At 41.1% G+C, this 15,306-nt stretch overlaps 2 protein-coding genes across 2 annotated transcripts in view; one reads left to right on the top strand and one right to left on the bottom strand.

The window, feature by feature from the left end:
* Positions 1-221: 221 nt before the first annotated feature.
* On the top strand, positions 222-11,537 carry LOC308245193 (neuroplastin-like). The gene is made up of 5 exons (XM_080662068.1): positions 222-251; positions 1,212-1,485; positions 9,174-9,195; positions 9,940-10,014; positions 10,542-11,537. The coding sequence occupies exons 1-4, from the start codon at positions 237-239 to the stop codon at positions 9,998-10,000; spliced, it is 372 nt and encodes a 123-aa protein (XP_080518194.1). The 5' UTR covers positions 222-236; the 3' UTR covers positions 10,001-10,014; positions 10,542-11,537.
* A 28-nt stretch (positions 11,538-11,565) lies between these two features.
* The window catches only part of REC114 (REC114 meiotic recombination protein), a gene marked incomplete at its 5' end in the record, with an annotated part of 39,071 nt that continues 35,330 nt past the window's right edge, over positions 11,566-15,306 (bottom strand). Inside the window, 2 exons of the mRNA XM_080654442.1 lie at positions 11,566-11,783; positions 14,289-14,357. Of these exons, the coding sequence (XP_080510568.1) occupies positions 11,619-11,783; positions 14,289-14,357 (234 nt within the window). The 3' untranslated portion in view covers positions 11,566-11,618. The remainder of the gene's footprint in view (positions 11,784-14,288; positions 14,358-15,306) is intronic.

The following is a 15,306-nucleotide window of genomic DNA, read 5'->3' as shown; positions in this document are numbered from 1 at the left end:
TGTGCATGCATATAAGTCCTTCGGTTGATCTCTTACTCCGCCCCCTCCCCCCCTACACTCCCCAGCCTTCCCACTGTAATTTGACAGTGTGTTTGATGCTTCTCTGCCTCTGTTTCTATCTTTTTGTTCATCAGGTTATAATATTCTTTATTTTCCATAAATGAGTGAGATCATGTGGTATTTTTCTTTCACTGCCTGGCTTATTTCACTTAGCATAATGCTCTCCAGTTCCATCCATGCTGCTGCAAATGGTAAGAATTCCTTCTTTTTTTATAGCAGCATAGTATTCCGCTGTGTAGATGTACCACTGTTTTTTAATCCACTCGTCTGCTGATGGGCATTTAGGCTAGTTTATTAAAAACTTTTAAGTCCTGCCCTGGCTGCTTTGGCTCAGTTGTTAGAGCGTTGGCCTGTGGACCAAAGGGTCATGGGTTTGATTTCTAGTCATGGATACGTATCTTGGTTGCAGGGGCACATGTGGGAGGCAGCCAGTCAGTGTGTCTCCCTCAGGTCGATGTTTCTTTCTCTCCTCTCTCCCCGCTTCCTCTTTCCCTTTCTCTCTCTCTAGAAATCAATGGAAAAAATATCCTTGGATGAGGATTAAAAAAAAAAAAGTCAATTTTTCTTCACATTCTATGACCTCTCAATAATATTATGTTAGGTGTTGATAAGGACTAACCTGACTAGATTTCAGAAACCCTTTAATAAGGGGATTGGTATGAGGAATGGAGAGGTGACGATACTGCATTTAATCTCTCAGAGCAGGCTCTGAAGAACAGCAAGACATTTAGAATTTTGCAGTGCTAGCAAGGAAATGCCCATTTTTCTTTATTGGTCCCTGGTGGGAGGACCTTTGAGCTTTGGTCAGAGCAGTTTGGGGTTTCCTCAATGGGTATTTTCATCTCCTGTTCTCATGACTACGGAACCTTAAGTATCTGTTATATTTTGAAAAACATTTGAAATCAAACATTGGTACATCCTCTTGCTGCCAAGCTATATGTCATAGGTTAATGCCTTTAAAAACCATTTTATTTGAACGGCCTAAATTTAGTGGAGTGCTGAGATAAAATGCTTTCAAGTTTTTCTAGATACTGATTTCAGCAATTTCCTAACATGTGTTTTTGGACAAATCCCTTAGTTTTCTTGGATCTCTTATTCTAAGTCACTTATTTTCATCTTTGTGTATTCTCACTTTTTTTGCCCCCGAGCAGGATATTGCTAATAACTCTGGCCGCTTCTTCATCATCAACAAGGAAAATTACACTGAGTTGAGCATCATGAACCTCCAGATCACAGAGGACCCTGGCGAGTATGAATGTAATGCCACCAACTCCGTTGGCTCTGCCTCCGTCCTCACCATCCTCAGGGTACGGAGCCACCTGGCCCCACTCTGGCCTTTCTTGGGAATCCTGGCTGAAATCATCATCCTTGTGGTGATCATTGTTGTGTACGAGAAGAGAAAGAGGCCTGATGAAGTTCCTGACGGTAAGGGCATCCCTGCAAAATAGCTATAATGTTGAGGTGGTTTTGCTGGGTAGTGTCTAAGGATGTTGGGATTCAATCCCAAAAGGAGAGAAGGAAAATTCTTTTACTGGTTTCTCATCCACTAACCCCAAAACTAGGCACCTAGAGCTCTAATATTAGCTCTGTGCTTCCACTTAAGTGTTCTCCAGACCCCAGTCCTATCTGCCCTTTAGGCCCCATGTGGGAAATGGGCAGCTGTCGATTTTTTTGTTCAGCTCTGTCCTCCTTCAATACAGATCATCAGGCAGATTGAGCTTGAGGAGAATCCAAGTCAAGCCTAGAAGCCACCCCAAGATCGCAGGCCACCTGGCCTTTCAGGCAGATTTAAGGTATCTAATTGGTTGTGACATAGTTGCCTGATGTAGCCCCTGTAGGTCACTCACTGCCCACATTTAGTCAGACAGTTCTCAGGAAAAGCTATTGGAACAAGCCAGCCTTTGGTTCTCTTGGTTGGTTCTTTCAATAGGTTTTGAACATTTTTGGTAAAACCAGCACTTCCCCACCCCCACCCCAAGCAGTAACACCTGAAGTTCATACCAGAGGCAGCACGCCCCCCCGCCCCCCCTCCCCTGCCCCCCTCCCCCGCCCAAGCTGACCTAGGGTCAGAGAAGGGTTGATCTTAGCAGCAGAACTACAGAGAACTGTTAAGCATTAAGCATTGGAAAAAATAAGAATCTTAGATTGTTGGACATGCTTAGAATCAGGAAAGTCCTGAGGCATTTTTGTGTGTTTTTTGTCATAGATATTCAATTTCTAACCCAATTGATTATAGTTGGGGGGAGCTACTGATGGACACTTGGATCAGTAGTTGTTCAGATTTCTAACTAGCTTCTCATCCCCACCTTCCTGCCCTATAGCATCACAGTAAAAACAAATTAATTGGCCAGGCAGCTATTACCACCACTTGCCTGTCACTGACTAGGCTAGAAGGGTCTGCACTTAAGCTCAGTGGAGGCTGACTTTGAGTGATGTGAAGATGCCAGCTCTAATTCGACAGTCCTGGGCCTGTGCTTGTGCACTGTGGTATTATTTCCTGTCCTTGTCCCTCTGGCTGGACAGTGGGACTGTACCACCTACCCTGTGTGTTGGGGAGAGCACTAAGTCTGTGCTCTCATAGACTGTGCAGCCCTGAAGGAATGCAGTGAATCCCAACTCTTTGGAAGGACAGGTTTGAGAGCAAGAGCCATTTATTTCCCCTTCTTTTCCTTTTGTTTCAGCAACTCTTAATTCTCTTTGCCTGCGTTAAGTAGAGTGAGTATTAGAGTGAAGCTGGTGGAAAGGTGTTTTGTTAAAACTAACAATGCACATGGGAAGACGTGGTGGACTCCTCTCCAGATGTACATTCAGCAGTGATGTAGATGGAGGGATGGGGTAGACTTAGGCTGGAAGCAGATAGGCCTTTGTAAATAAATGAGTCAGTTCCCTGCAACATAAGTGTTCCAGGATTTTTACTTTCCTTCTAAGTCCATAGAACTGTTCTGTGAAATACAATTGTTTTCTTGGGATTTTCATGTGTGTATTATGCTTTTCCTCTATATTTTTCTTCTTCCTGCTACAAACTAGGACTCCCAAGGCAGAGTTAGGGACAAGTTGACTATATGGTTTCAGCATTGGCTCTTTGGAAGTAGTTATGCCTCAGCCCCCAAAGGCCTTTTTAAAATCCCCTCAGAATGCTTTTGAGTTACTAAGTATCGCCATTATCAGTCTTCCCTTTGGAAATGCTGAGAAGCAAAATGTCAGTTAGAAAAAGACAGGTACGGGCTTCAAAACCAGCTTTTTTAAGTTTTAAGAGGAGGCTGGCTGCCTCGCCACTCTCTTGGCAGAGTGACACTGGCTTAGCACGCAGCCTGGGCAGAGGTTCCAGTCTTCCTGTGGGAAGCACTTCTTTTACTAGGCTGCTCTCCAGCATATGTGGAAGGCTTTCAGGTTGGTTTTGAGAAATGGGTAGTATTATTTTGATCTGACATGTGCTCACACCTGCCCAGGGAAGCAGCTCTTTTTTGAGGAGCTCCATGGTGGTTGAACTCAAATGGGGCCAGTTTGTTATAGGAGACATCTGTGGCCAGCAAATCTTCTGCACGGCTTCCTGGAGGGAAACTACTTCTTTTAAGCTAAATTATTATAGACAATGAATGAATCCTACCTAAGAGATTACTACAGGGTAAGTGCAAAGTAAAACCTTCTTGCTCCAATCTCTTGGAAGAATAATGCAAGCAGATTTTACTTTTTGTTGTTGAATTGGGGTGGAAAAATCTGGGATGCTGGAGTCACTGCAATGTTTGCCTTCTCTTCATTCCCTCCCTGACAGCCAGCGTGGTCCAGGCTCCACTGTCCATCTCCATGTCCCTGCCCTTGCTCCAGCATTTCCATCCCATAGTTTTCTCCTTGTCCCTCTGCCTGCCCCTCTTTTTCTTCTTCTGTCCTGGAAGTAATCATTAAAAAATAAAGTTTATTGTTCTCAGTGAGTTTTCCTGATGCTGTGGCTTTTTCTTTTTTAGCCAGTTTCCCCTCAACTCCTATACAATTTGTGTGAGAGCAGACGCACTGCATATGCTTTCTTCCCTTATGTCCCCCCACCCCCAACTCACAGAAATATGCATACACTCCTTTTTGTAATGAATGATTTCAAAACAACATGATGTCTGATACAAATTTGGAGTTTTAGAGATAAATTTTTATCTGTCAGATAACGAATCAACAGTGGCTCTGTGTTGACTTATTTATGTTACAGTCAAACCTCGGTTCTTGAACAATTCCCATCTCGAACAATTTGGTTCTCAACTAAGTTGTTCACTGAAGTAATGTCTTGGTTGTCAAACAAAACTTTGATTCTCAACCTGACAACCCTCCCATGTTGATACATGAACATGACAAAAAGCGTCTCTCAGGCCACAAAAGAGAGAATGGAGTGTGTGTCAGTTTACCACTTAACCTGCTATTGTTAACATCTCAGAAAATTGTGCTGTAAATACTTTATTTTTCTTTTTTGCTTTTGCTGCTGGGGAAATGGAGGATTAGCACAATTTGAAAACATAAAGAGGCCATCAAGAGTGCTGCTGTTGCTAAGGGTGTGAGAGTGCTAATGAAACAATTTTTACAGGCAATTGAAGAGGTAGAAAAATTGTTGATTTGGATAAGTGAAAAGCAGTTTGCCGGTGATAGCATTTCAGAGGTAATGATATGTGAGAAAGCAAAGATGCTGCATGCTGACCTGAAAGACACCCCTGGAACGTGTGCTGAAAGTGATTCGGTTAAGGCTGGGCGGGGGGGGGGGGGGGGGGGGGGGGTTTCCATAAATTTAGGAAGTGTTTGTTTATAGATTAAACAGTACATTAGATATATACTGTATATAAGAAAGGTTGAAACAGAATCATTGGAATGGATTAATTCAATTTACATTATTTCTCACAGGAAAAAAAATGGTTCAGTTTTCAAATAAATCTCTTCTCAAACAGCTTTCCAGAATGAATTAAGTTTGAGAACCGAGGTTCCACTGTATTATGAAAAGGAATTTTCTTAAGTCCATCACGCTTTTTCTCTGTCAAATAAGTACTTCATTATCAAGATATACCTATGATTTAATTCTGACTCACCGAACTTTTTTCATACTCAAAAATTCATATAAAACTCATAGTATTTATTAGGGAGGGCATGTTTATGGGTTCTTGATAGCTCATTATTAGAAAAGCACTTAAGTAATACAAAAGTATATAAACACAAATTTGAACTTAAGAGTTTAGTCTAAATGTTTCACTAGAAAAGCAAATATTGCTTTAGATTTCTCACATAGAAAATGCTGAGATTAACATTTAGCTGCTTCCAGAAAAAAAACGGGGGCGGGGGAGTGGCGCATGTGTTTTTGTGTACTGGAGTATACTCAGGATATCTTATAAATGAAACACCTGTTATGGTCTCTTTGTGGATTGGTGCACAGTGGGTTGTCTTATAGGTATATGATCTGCAAATCACCTTTTACCTTCAGTGTTTTCAGTTACAGGTGAATCATGGAGCCAAATAAGGCCTTTGTTTTTTCACTTTACTTACCTCTTGACTACATTCTCTGAAAACATTAAGTGGTAATTCTCTAAAAGACTAGGTCCAGCTAGCATTCCTCTAGCCTTCCATCCATCTTTGTAATGGGACACATGCTTGGAGCACATGTTCTGTGTGGGTTCCCTGCTGACTGAACCCAGAGAGTATTAGTGTGTGCTTTCAAAACCCCTCCCCAGTCCCCTGCGGAGATGGGATGGATTGGCTTAGTCATGGGGACCTTACAGCTTACTGGACATTTCAGTGACCTCAAATGAAATTTAGGAAAAGTGCTGATATCAAAGAGTTTCCTACTTCCACATTAGGGGGATAATTTTTATGTCAATTAAAGGGACTCTTTCGTTAAGTTATGATAGAGAAGATGCTTGAGGGGGTGGTGGTGGTATTTTTAGAGGCTCTGATATATCCAAACTCTAAAATCTATTAGTTGGGTAAAGCATTTGGTAGCATATGAAGATTTACCATGTTAAAAAAAAATGTGACTCTTAAAAAAATTTATATATATATATATATATATATATATATATATATATATATATATATTTGATTTTACAGAGAGAGGAAGGAAGAGGGAGAGAGAAACGTCAATTGGCTGTCTCCTACGTGTCCCCTACTGGGGATTGAGCCTGCAACCCAGGCCTGTGCCCTGACCAGGAATCAAATCAGCGACCTTGTCGGTGTATGGGAGGATGCCACACTGGCCAGGGCAAAAGCTGCAGCTTTTTAAAATAACATGTAGAACACATATTCGTTATCTCTTAACTAAGGGTCATTAGGATCAGTAACAAGTTACCTTACGGAGGAAAAACAATAGGACCACATAAGGAAGGAAATTGGAAGTAACTAATCTCATTTGGTTAATCTACTCTGCTATGATCAGGCAGCATTAAAGTGGGTTTTATGGTTTCCATCTTTCATGAGATGAAGGCAGTGAAAAAGGAGCTTTGACCAGACAGTACACTCTGGTCATTGTGACTTTAAAGCCATCTTTTTGGAGGTGATATTGTATCAGGTAATCTGTTACTTATTAGGCAGGCAGTTACCCCTACATTGTGAGGTGGACCTGGGGTCAGTGGGGTGAGGGCTACAGTGCATTTGGTTGGGAAGACCAGATGCAGAGAAATCAGTGTGTGCAACAGCTCCACCAGAAACTTCACTCATAAGATGGATTCCAGAAGCATCTTGTTTCCATTCTCCCCCAGCCCTCTTTCTCTCTTCTAGCTAGTGGCTGTATTACCCAGATGGAGAGGACAGTCATTGTTTAAGCAGCTGTCTTTTGGCCTGAGGGTTTGGGGGTATGTTGATACTTGTCGGTTACTATGACTTCTTCTTTTTCCCCCCTCAATTGCATCAAACCCTTAAAACATGGTGGTAAGTGAGCGATATGCATGCTTTTGGAGTTTGTTTAATCTCCGCTTCAGTCTATACAGTGCATAGTTCATAATGTTAACACTTTTCTTCAAGTTTACTTCATTCACTTTCACAACTAACTTGGATTTCAGTTTGCTGTTTAAATCCTCATTTACTTTGATTTTTGTACCTTTTATTTTTGTAGTTCTGTTTTTCCCCCCTTTCTGATTTCCCTGTGAGGGTCAAGTTGTTTTTTGTCTGACCTGTAAGGGAGAGTGGTGCTGCTGTCAGTCCAAGAACATAGGGGACACGAAGCTCTTTGTAAATGTGAAAGTGGATTTGGGGAGAGAGATGATGGGGCTTATGAGATTTAGACACGACTGTGAACAACAGCTGTTCCCACACGCAGGCATGGCGGCTACACTAGAGCCACTGTTGCTACAATCCCTACTGCAGCACTTTGCACGTTACGGACTGGACGTTCCTCAGATGCCAGGGCATATCCTCTGCAAAAGAAAGAAAAGCTGTGGTGTGACCACTGGGGTTGGTGCTGATAGCGTCATGCTTTAAAAAGAATTAGCCTGGCTGTTGCAATTCCCTCTCCCCTGCTTTTTCTTTTAAAGTTGGGATAGATGGAAGGTATTCTTGAATCGCTATCTTGCTTTAGAATTTTGTATATTTGGGTTCACAGCCAGAGCACTAAGAATATTCTGAGTTTGCTTCTGTGTCTTTTCCTTTAAGTCCCTGAGTGCTTAGTTCCTAGCATGTAGCTGAGCTGGCTTGGCCGGGATGCTGAGAGCATTAGGGTGTCAGGTGAGGGAGGATTTAGGCTGGGCTTGTGTGTTAGTACCTGCCGTGTTTTTGTATATCTTCACTGCACACACAGCACACAGATGTCGGGGTGTGCTTAAGTCTTAGTTTGTTCTCTGTATCTGTTTGATAGTACTGTTGTCCATAGTAGAATCTTGTGGACACTGGTTGTCTCTAGTCTGTGGTTTTGGCTAATAAGTTGTTGGTTTGTGGTTAGTTTTTTGTTTTGTTTTTTAAATCTGTTTTGCTCCAGTCACTGTGTGTGCCGGCAGTGGCTTTGCCTCTCCATTGCCTCAAAGGAACAGGTGGAGCAATGTCTCCCTCTGACAGACATTCCTCCTGACGTGTGCTCCTGCGGACGCCTGCACCGAGACTGTGATCTCCATAACTGCTTCATGTGCACCAAGCCCCCTTGTGGAATCCTGCTGAGAGTTTTTTCCAGAAGCCTTCAGTGAAACCAAACCATTCTGAATCATTTAATCTACCCGACTTTTGTAAAATAAAAAGAAACTGAGAGCACTTACTTGTTCCCTCCCCTTTGTGGGCCTTTAAAAAAAATTCTACGTATGTATATCCCTGCTTGAATGGGATCAAGTTACCCTTAGTTGAAATAGGGAAGAAAAACTTACAAATCAGAATAATAAAATACCAATTTAAGAAGGCGTCTAAACTCAGATAATGGAAGCTTTTGATTAAAAAAAGAAAAAGAAAAGATCTCTGGCTCATCTGGGTTTGGGTTCTGGTTTTGGCCAGGGCACAAGAGTGAGCCCGACTCTATCTGAAGTCTTTTCCAGAGGGATGTCACCACTACTCAGCTTCCCCTGCTGTGTCACAGAACATCCTCTTGTTGCTTACACTTGTTGTTGGCATAGCCCAGCCTGGCTGACCCTGGCTGACCTATTGTGGCTTCCTCTTCCTCAATCTTATTTTCCAGACTACAGACTCAAAACAGCAGGAACAGTGTTCTTTGGGGAAGTGAGGATGTGTGGCTAAATGTATAGAACATACACATCCATCTACATTGTAGGATTGAGCTAAAATTGTACATGCATTCACCATAAGAAAACAAACAGCAGGATTTTACAACTGAAATGTTGGTTTGTCTTCTCATCTATTTAAGAGTGAACCACTGGAACTTGGGGACAAGATGAGTACAATGACATTGCAGCCTATCTGTCCGCTATAGTTGCAGTTTTTCATGACAAGCATTCGAAGTGTTAACTAAAACCATTGAAACAACATATCTGCCATTAAAAACTTGAATCTAGAAATAATAACTCCATGAGTGTTTTGCACCTCCAGATGGAATGGCCTTGAATAAATGCTATGTTTTTGCCACTTGACGTTTGTTGTTCTGTTAATCCATATGCAATCTCACACTTTTCTCCTTTCTTCTCCTGTCTATCAATGGATTCTAAAAAAACTGAACACCTGTGTAGACGATGAACCAGCTGGGCCAATGTAAGTACTTTATTGGGCATTGAGTGACTAGCTTCTGATTGAATTATTTTGCATTCGTGTTTTAATCGGTGGAGTAGCTAAGATTGTAGGGAAGACAGAGTGAAATGAATGTTGCAGTGCAGACTCTGCAGCCTGACATGCAGGTGGCTGATGGCCAGGCTATTTTAGTAGCAATATAAAGTAGAATACCATTTGTTTAAAATTCTGCATATCCCATATGCTTAAATTGATATGTGGGGGAAATGACCAGCATATCTGAGACTGCAAGTTCCATACTATATGGCTCCATTAACCATTACATGTATCTAGAACATGGAATTGCAAATTCGGATCAATCCAGGATTAGAATTTCCTAGAGTTGGAGACCAAATAGTGCCCCAAGTTGTGCCAGAGGACCAGAGCTGCCTCTGTATAATTGAGTATCATTTATCATTTGAGAAAAGAATGGCGCTCAATAGAGAAAAAAATACTTATTCTAACCTTTATAGTAACTATAGTTTACAAGTCAAAGGGAAAGTTACCTGTATATTCTTTAACTTGAGAATCAAAGGGATCTATTAATTGAAGATATATAGGCACTTTACCCAGGGAATATTTTTACGTACTAATATTGTGCAGTAAACTGTCTTACTACACCAGGGATGGCAGTAAGTGAAAGAGTCCCTGTATTTCCATGTGTTATACTTTCCAAAAGTTGCTACTGACTTTGAGTTTAACTCTTGTAATATAATTTTTCCTCCAAAGGAAAACCAACTCTACCAACAATCACAAAGATAAAAACTTGCGCCAGAGAAACACAAATTAAGTACTACTTATAATGTAAGTATGGCCTTCTTCAGAAGTTTTAAAAATTATATTGAAATGAACATGGCTCTGTTGACCTTGTTACAAATTTTTCAGTATTTGGTGTTATGCTGCAAGATCTTTTTGTTCATTTCAGAGCAGCTCAGACTGATGGAACCCATTATGTAGCAGCTGGAAAGGACCGTTTTTCAGCTGCATTGTTTCACATATTTACATAAACGCCATTTCAGAATATGTATGATGTTTCAAAATAACACTTTGTGCTACTGTTTACTTATATCTGTTAAAAGAGGTAAAGATTAAATTCTCATCTTGCTAGGTGGATATTCCCGGAGGCCAGTTAGTCCCCCTCTGCTTCTGAGGGCAAGGCAAGACCCGTAGCTAGGACAGCTGGCCCCAGTGCCTTCCTGTCCGGCACATGGAGATCAGAATTTCACTCCACATCCCTGAGCATGCTGTTTGAAACAAAGCCTTGTTTTGTGTGGCACTTAGTTCTTAAGTTAGGCTTTTAATTTCCAAATACTTTTTTTTTTTCTTTACAGATCTTTAGGTTCCTGAAACTGATGGCAACATGACCTGCTAAATTTTCTGCTTGGACCTTTTTGGTTCTCTCCCGATTAAGTGAGCAACACCACCACAACTGTCTAAAGCATGCCTTATTTAGCCTCTCCTGTAAGGGTGACCTTACAGGTACATTTCAAACAATGCTTCAGTGTAGAAGGTGTAAACTGTTTTGGGCTTGATGTGCTGTGAATGTTGCTTCCTTTTCCTTTATTAAAGTATTTGAATAGAAGTGAAAAGGTCCTCTGAGGATGGGATCATGCATGCGCCATTTTTTACTTACTGTGACTGTTAATTTGGCAAAATGCACCGCTGCCATCTAGTGATACATTTTTGTAAAGTACAGCAAAACCTAAAAATAAATACAGTATATAAATATATATATTTATATTTCGGGGGGTGGGAGAAATACAAAATAAAATGCTTGTTTCAGTTTTAAGCTGATGATATTCATTCCTTACTGTATGTTGTCAGTTGAGGAAATTGTGCAGTTCTGGTATAAAAGATGAGTAATATAAACTGAAATCTGTAATTTTAAGAGCTTAACCTATGATTCTAATAAGAAGCTGGAATAGTCCATTGAATGGCTATAATGAATTTCAGTATATATGTATGATTGCTTTTTAAGTGATTCTTTTTTCGTTTGCTGAATCATGTAAATTCTAATATCCCTTTGCACTGATCTGTTGAACCTTATTGTACATTTAATTAAGACATACTTCTAATTTACCTTTAGTTTTCAGTGACCTTGAAATGTTCTAGCATGGTATTCTATGCAACTAGTTATACTTTGGGGTTAACACTGTGTTTTTTCACATTGATTTAATGGTTGAGTGTAGATTTTCTCACCCAATGGGTTCTCTCACTCAGTATGTAACCGTAGATGCATGTACTCATGTTTTGTGTAATTGTTGATGTGCAATGATGTATAGAAAAGTGGATTCACCGGTTTTTAAAAATAAAACATTGATAAAAGATGTTTGGAATAATATTCTTTATTCTAGTCTTAAGGAGGAAGCATTTTTTCAAGTTTCTTAGTTCTATATGTACACAGAGTGTTAATTTCTCAACCCCGTCAGTTTTTTTAGTTCCTTTTCCACCTCTTCCACAAATGCTGGGAAATTCTGATCCATGAGGCAGAAGCGGAGAAAGGAGCCTAACTCTTCAGCATTCCACGCAGATTGTTTGTGGACAAGGGGCAGCTCCTCTGATGCCAGGAGAGACTATGGGGATTCCAGAAGAGTGGTTTATTAGAGATTACAGGCAAAAGCAACAGAGTGAATAACAGAAAAACTGCCTTAAGGAAAGATTAGGGAAATACATACCAAAAATGAGTGTTAATTATAATTAGCTCTACAGGGTTCCTTTACTTAATGTTTCTTAATATACATAAGAAGTGGGATAAACTTGTATCCTTAGGTATATGAAGTATATTAATGACATGATTTGCAAAGTTAAGACCCTGCTTTAATAAAGAATACTGTGCTGGTAACCTTACTTGGGTTGATAAGAAACGTATCAGTAAATGAACTCCACTAGCTTAGTTTGTCATTCCCACCTCACTTTGGGGGAATGGGTGAGAGCAGTTCATTTGAAAACGGGTTCTGAAGATAATAAAGAATGGCCACAAACTGACCGTCCAAAGCCCCATGTCTTTTTCTGGTCCTGTCCACAAGGGTTGACAAATTCAGAAAGGCATATAACTATGAGGGCAATCAAGATACACAACATTTCCATCCCCTCCCCACCAAAATCCCTTCATGCTACCTTCCTTTGTTGTCAGACCCTTAGCCCCACCCCCCAGCAACCACTGAGCTGTATTCTTCATACCTTAGTCAGATAAATGAAGTCATATAATGTTGAGCACTTTTTTTATATGCCTATTTTCCATCTGTATATCTTCTTTGGTAACTTGCAATGTTTTAAAACCGGTTGAGTAAATATGTTGCCAATATTTAAATTAGGAGAGTTTAAATAAAAGTCTGACTCTGCTTGGCAGTTTAGAAGATAGGGCACCACTGACCTGATGACGATGGCACCAGCTTGGGGTCCACCTACATCTCCTTTACTCCTCACATGAATTCTGTTAAGTAGGTGGTTTTATGCCTTTTCTATGGATGGGAAGTTTGGTGTGTATGCATCAACTGACACTTCTCTAAGAACTATCTATAATAGAAATTTATTTTTCTAAATTGAAAGTAACTGCAGACTACCTGACAGTAGAAGGAAGAAAAATGAAAGTGACATGAAGACCTGTTCTCCAGGAAGAGCGACTGTTAGCATGTTCGTTTATCTCCTTCTAAACGTGTTGTGTGTGAGTGTTTTACTACAAAAATCAAGTCATACATGATGCTTTTGTAGTCTTTTAAAAAATGTAATGTACTATGAATATCTTTCCATGTCAATAGATAGGGGTATTTATACATCACTTCTATCGACAGCATTTTTGTCACATCGGGGTTATTTCACACTTCGACCACTCAGTATCCTATCAGTAAACATGTTGTTTCCAATTTTGTTACTACAAGCAACACTATGAACAGCATCCTTACATGTATGTTTGTGTAGCAGAAATATAATTATAGGTAATAGATATGGCATAAAATTTGATCTATATTGCTGAATTGCTTTCCAAAAAGTTTTATCAACTTATATTCTTAGACTTGTCTAGAAGGTGAGAGCAAACAAGAAGCATATCTGAACTCCCACTCTGGTGCTTTTTCTGGTTTGTACATGGTTCTTCTCTACTATGTAAATAAACTGGGATACGGTTACACCTTTTATAGCAGGTGACATTTCCTAAAGAAGAATGTCACACCCTGCCTTGTTCCATACGTTTTTGTGCCTCTAGTGTCCTTAGCCACTTGGATTCAATTAACTTTTAACCCCAATGCAAATATGAGGCTACAAACTGGGCACCGTGAAGTCTGCCCTGCTGCTGGACAAGAGGCTTTTACATTTTCCTGTCAGAGAGACAGCTAAAGGTCTTTATCCTATGGTTGTCCATTTATTTTGAACTAGTGGTAAGCCAGAGGGGAAAAAAACCCTCATATTTTCTTCTTTATACCACTTTTAGAACAGTTGGACATTAAAAAGAAAATTTATCCTTGAATATTGACAAATTCCATGTAGAATTCTGTGGAAAGTGTAAGCTGTTGGCCTGAGAGCCTGCTGTGGAGTGCAGCTGGGACCGCAGTGAGCAGACAGTTCCCAGGGAGCTCCCAGCAGAGCACACACCAGTTATTAGGCCCAAGGAACAGGTTTAAGGCTCTGGTCATAATGAACTGCAAAGGGAGAGGGGAAGTGTGTGGGAAAAGTTGAATCCTCCCGGTTTCCACACATCCTAGCTGAGATCTTAGCACTAAAAGTTTGTACAGAAACCATCAATGATTTGTCTTGAAATTCATACTGATATTTGTCTTAAAACAGTTCCCAAAATTCTTCCCTTTATTCCTCTTTTGGGGAAAGTGGTAAATTCTTTATCACACATTTAAAGGCCAGCACTGTAGGCCACTCCTGTGTTTCCTTAGGAGAGCAGCTCTTTAGTATGCACCATCATGGTAATCTCACAACAGGGTAGACAGATGACATGGCCTGGCTCTGTCTCTAACCTCTTCCATAGTAACACTTCAGGTTAGTGTTCTAGAACAAGGGAGTGAACAGAGATTCAAATGTTCAGGATCACTGTTTTTCACGGCAAGAAAACTGAACATGGAAGTAGGCTGTACCTGAGCTAACTGGGTCACTGAGGTCCTTCCTCCTGGGGCACACTGCTGCTGCTCCAGCCGCTGGTGTGACTGCAATGAGACAACTGCCAGCTTAGCTGAATATAATCATGAACACCAAAGGCCACTAAGGAAGTGGAAACACATGGATTCATGTTCAGAGAAAAAAAAATCAGGAGAGATCACTGTAGGTGTAGTTTGTCCTGCTTTCAGGTGGCCACTACTTGATTTACCACAGTAGAGGCATGCAGAGTTGAAATCAGAGGCCCCTGTACCTGGGGTTGAAAGGGCGGGGAGAGACCGACTCCATGTTCCCTTTGTTCCATGTCCTCCACCTCCTGGAGTCAGGTTTCCGCCCTAGAACCTCTCCAAGAGCCCAACCCACACTTTTGAATTAGCCAATAGAAATGCAAGAGGAAAGTAAGCTGCACCCTGCCCCCATGTGCAACCTGACCCCGACCAATCAGCGGAGGCCACACTACCTCACCCCTCCTACCTCTCCCAGGCCCCCTATAAATCAGCGCGTTTGGGGCCTGGGGCTCTCTGCCTCCTGCCGCTGCGTCGGTGAGTATGGTGGATGGGGAGCTCGAGCTAGCTCGAATAAAGGCTCTTTGCTTTTGCATCGGACTGGGCTCCCTGGTGGTCTTTGGGGATCACGAAATCTGGGCTTAACAGGGTTCCTCAATGTCTGTCTGACACCGCTGTGTTCTGTCTGCAGAAGCCCAGTCCGGGACCCAGGGCCACAGGCTGATACTGGAGGGCAGTAGATGTTGCCCAGCTTTGGATTAAAATGATTTGTTACCTAATAATCATTAGTCGGGTAATACATATTCATTGCAGGAAAAGAAATTCCATAATTGCAAGATAATATGTTTTTTTAATAAAACTGGGCTTTAAAATAAATCTCATTTTAGACATTCTGAGGGAATGGGTTCTTAGACCCTAGTGATAAAGGGAAGGGAGCCACAAAGAACAAGGGAGTGGTCCAGCCCTTAAGAACCCACAGCCCATTGAGAACCTA

The sequence above is a fragment of the Plecotus auritus genome (assembly GCF_963455305.1).
Source record: "Plecotus auritus genome assembly, chromosome: 1".
In the NCBI taxonomy this organism is placed as follows: Eukaryota; Metazoa; Chordata; class Mammalia; order Chiroptera; family Vespertilionidae; genus Plecotus; species Plecotus auritus.
The sequence above is the reverse complement of the archived record's forward strand: the minus strand, read 5'-3'. Positions and strand labels throughout refer to the sequence as shown.

Bases quoted from the DNA above. Each gene is read 5' to 3' on its own strand.
- LOC308245193 (XM_080662068.1), top strand. The intron at 1,486-9,173 runs GTAAGGGCATCC...ACACCTGTGTAG, and splicing joins GCCTGATGAAGTTCCTGACG to ACGATGAACCAGCTGGGCCA. The intron at 9,196-9,939 runs GTAAGTACTTTA...TTTCCTCCAAAG, and splicing joins GATGAACCAGCTGGGCCAAT to GAAAACCAACTCTACCAACA.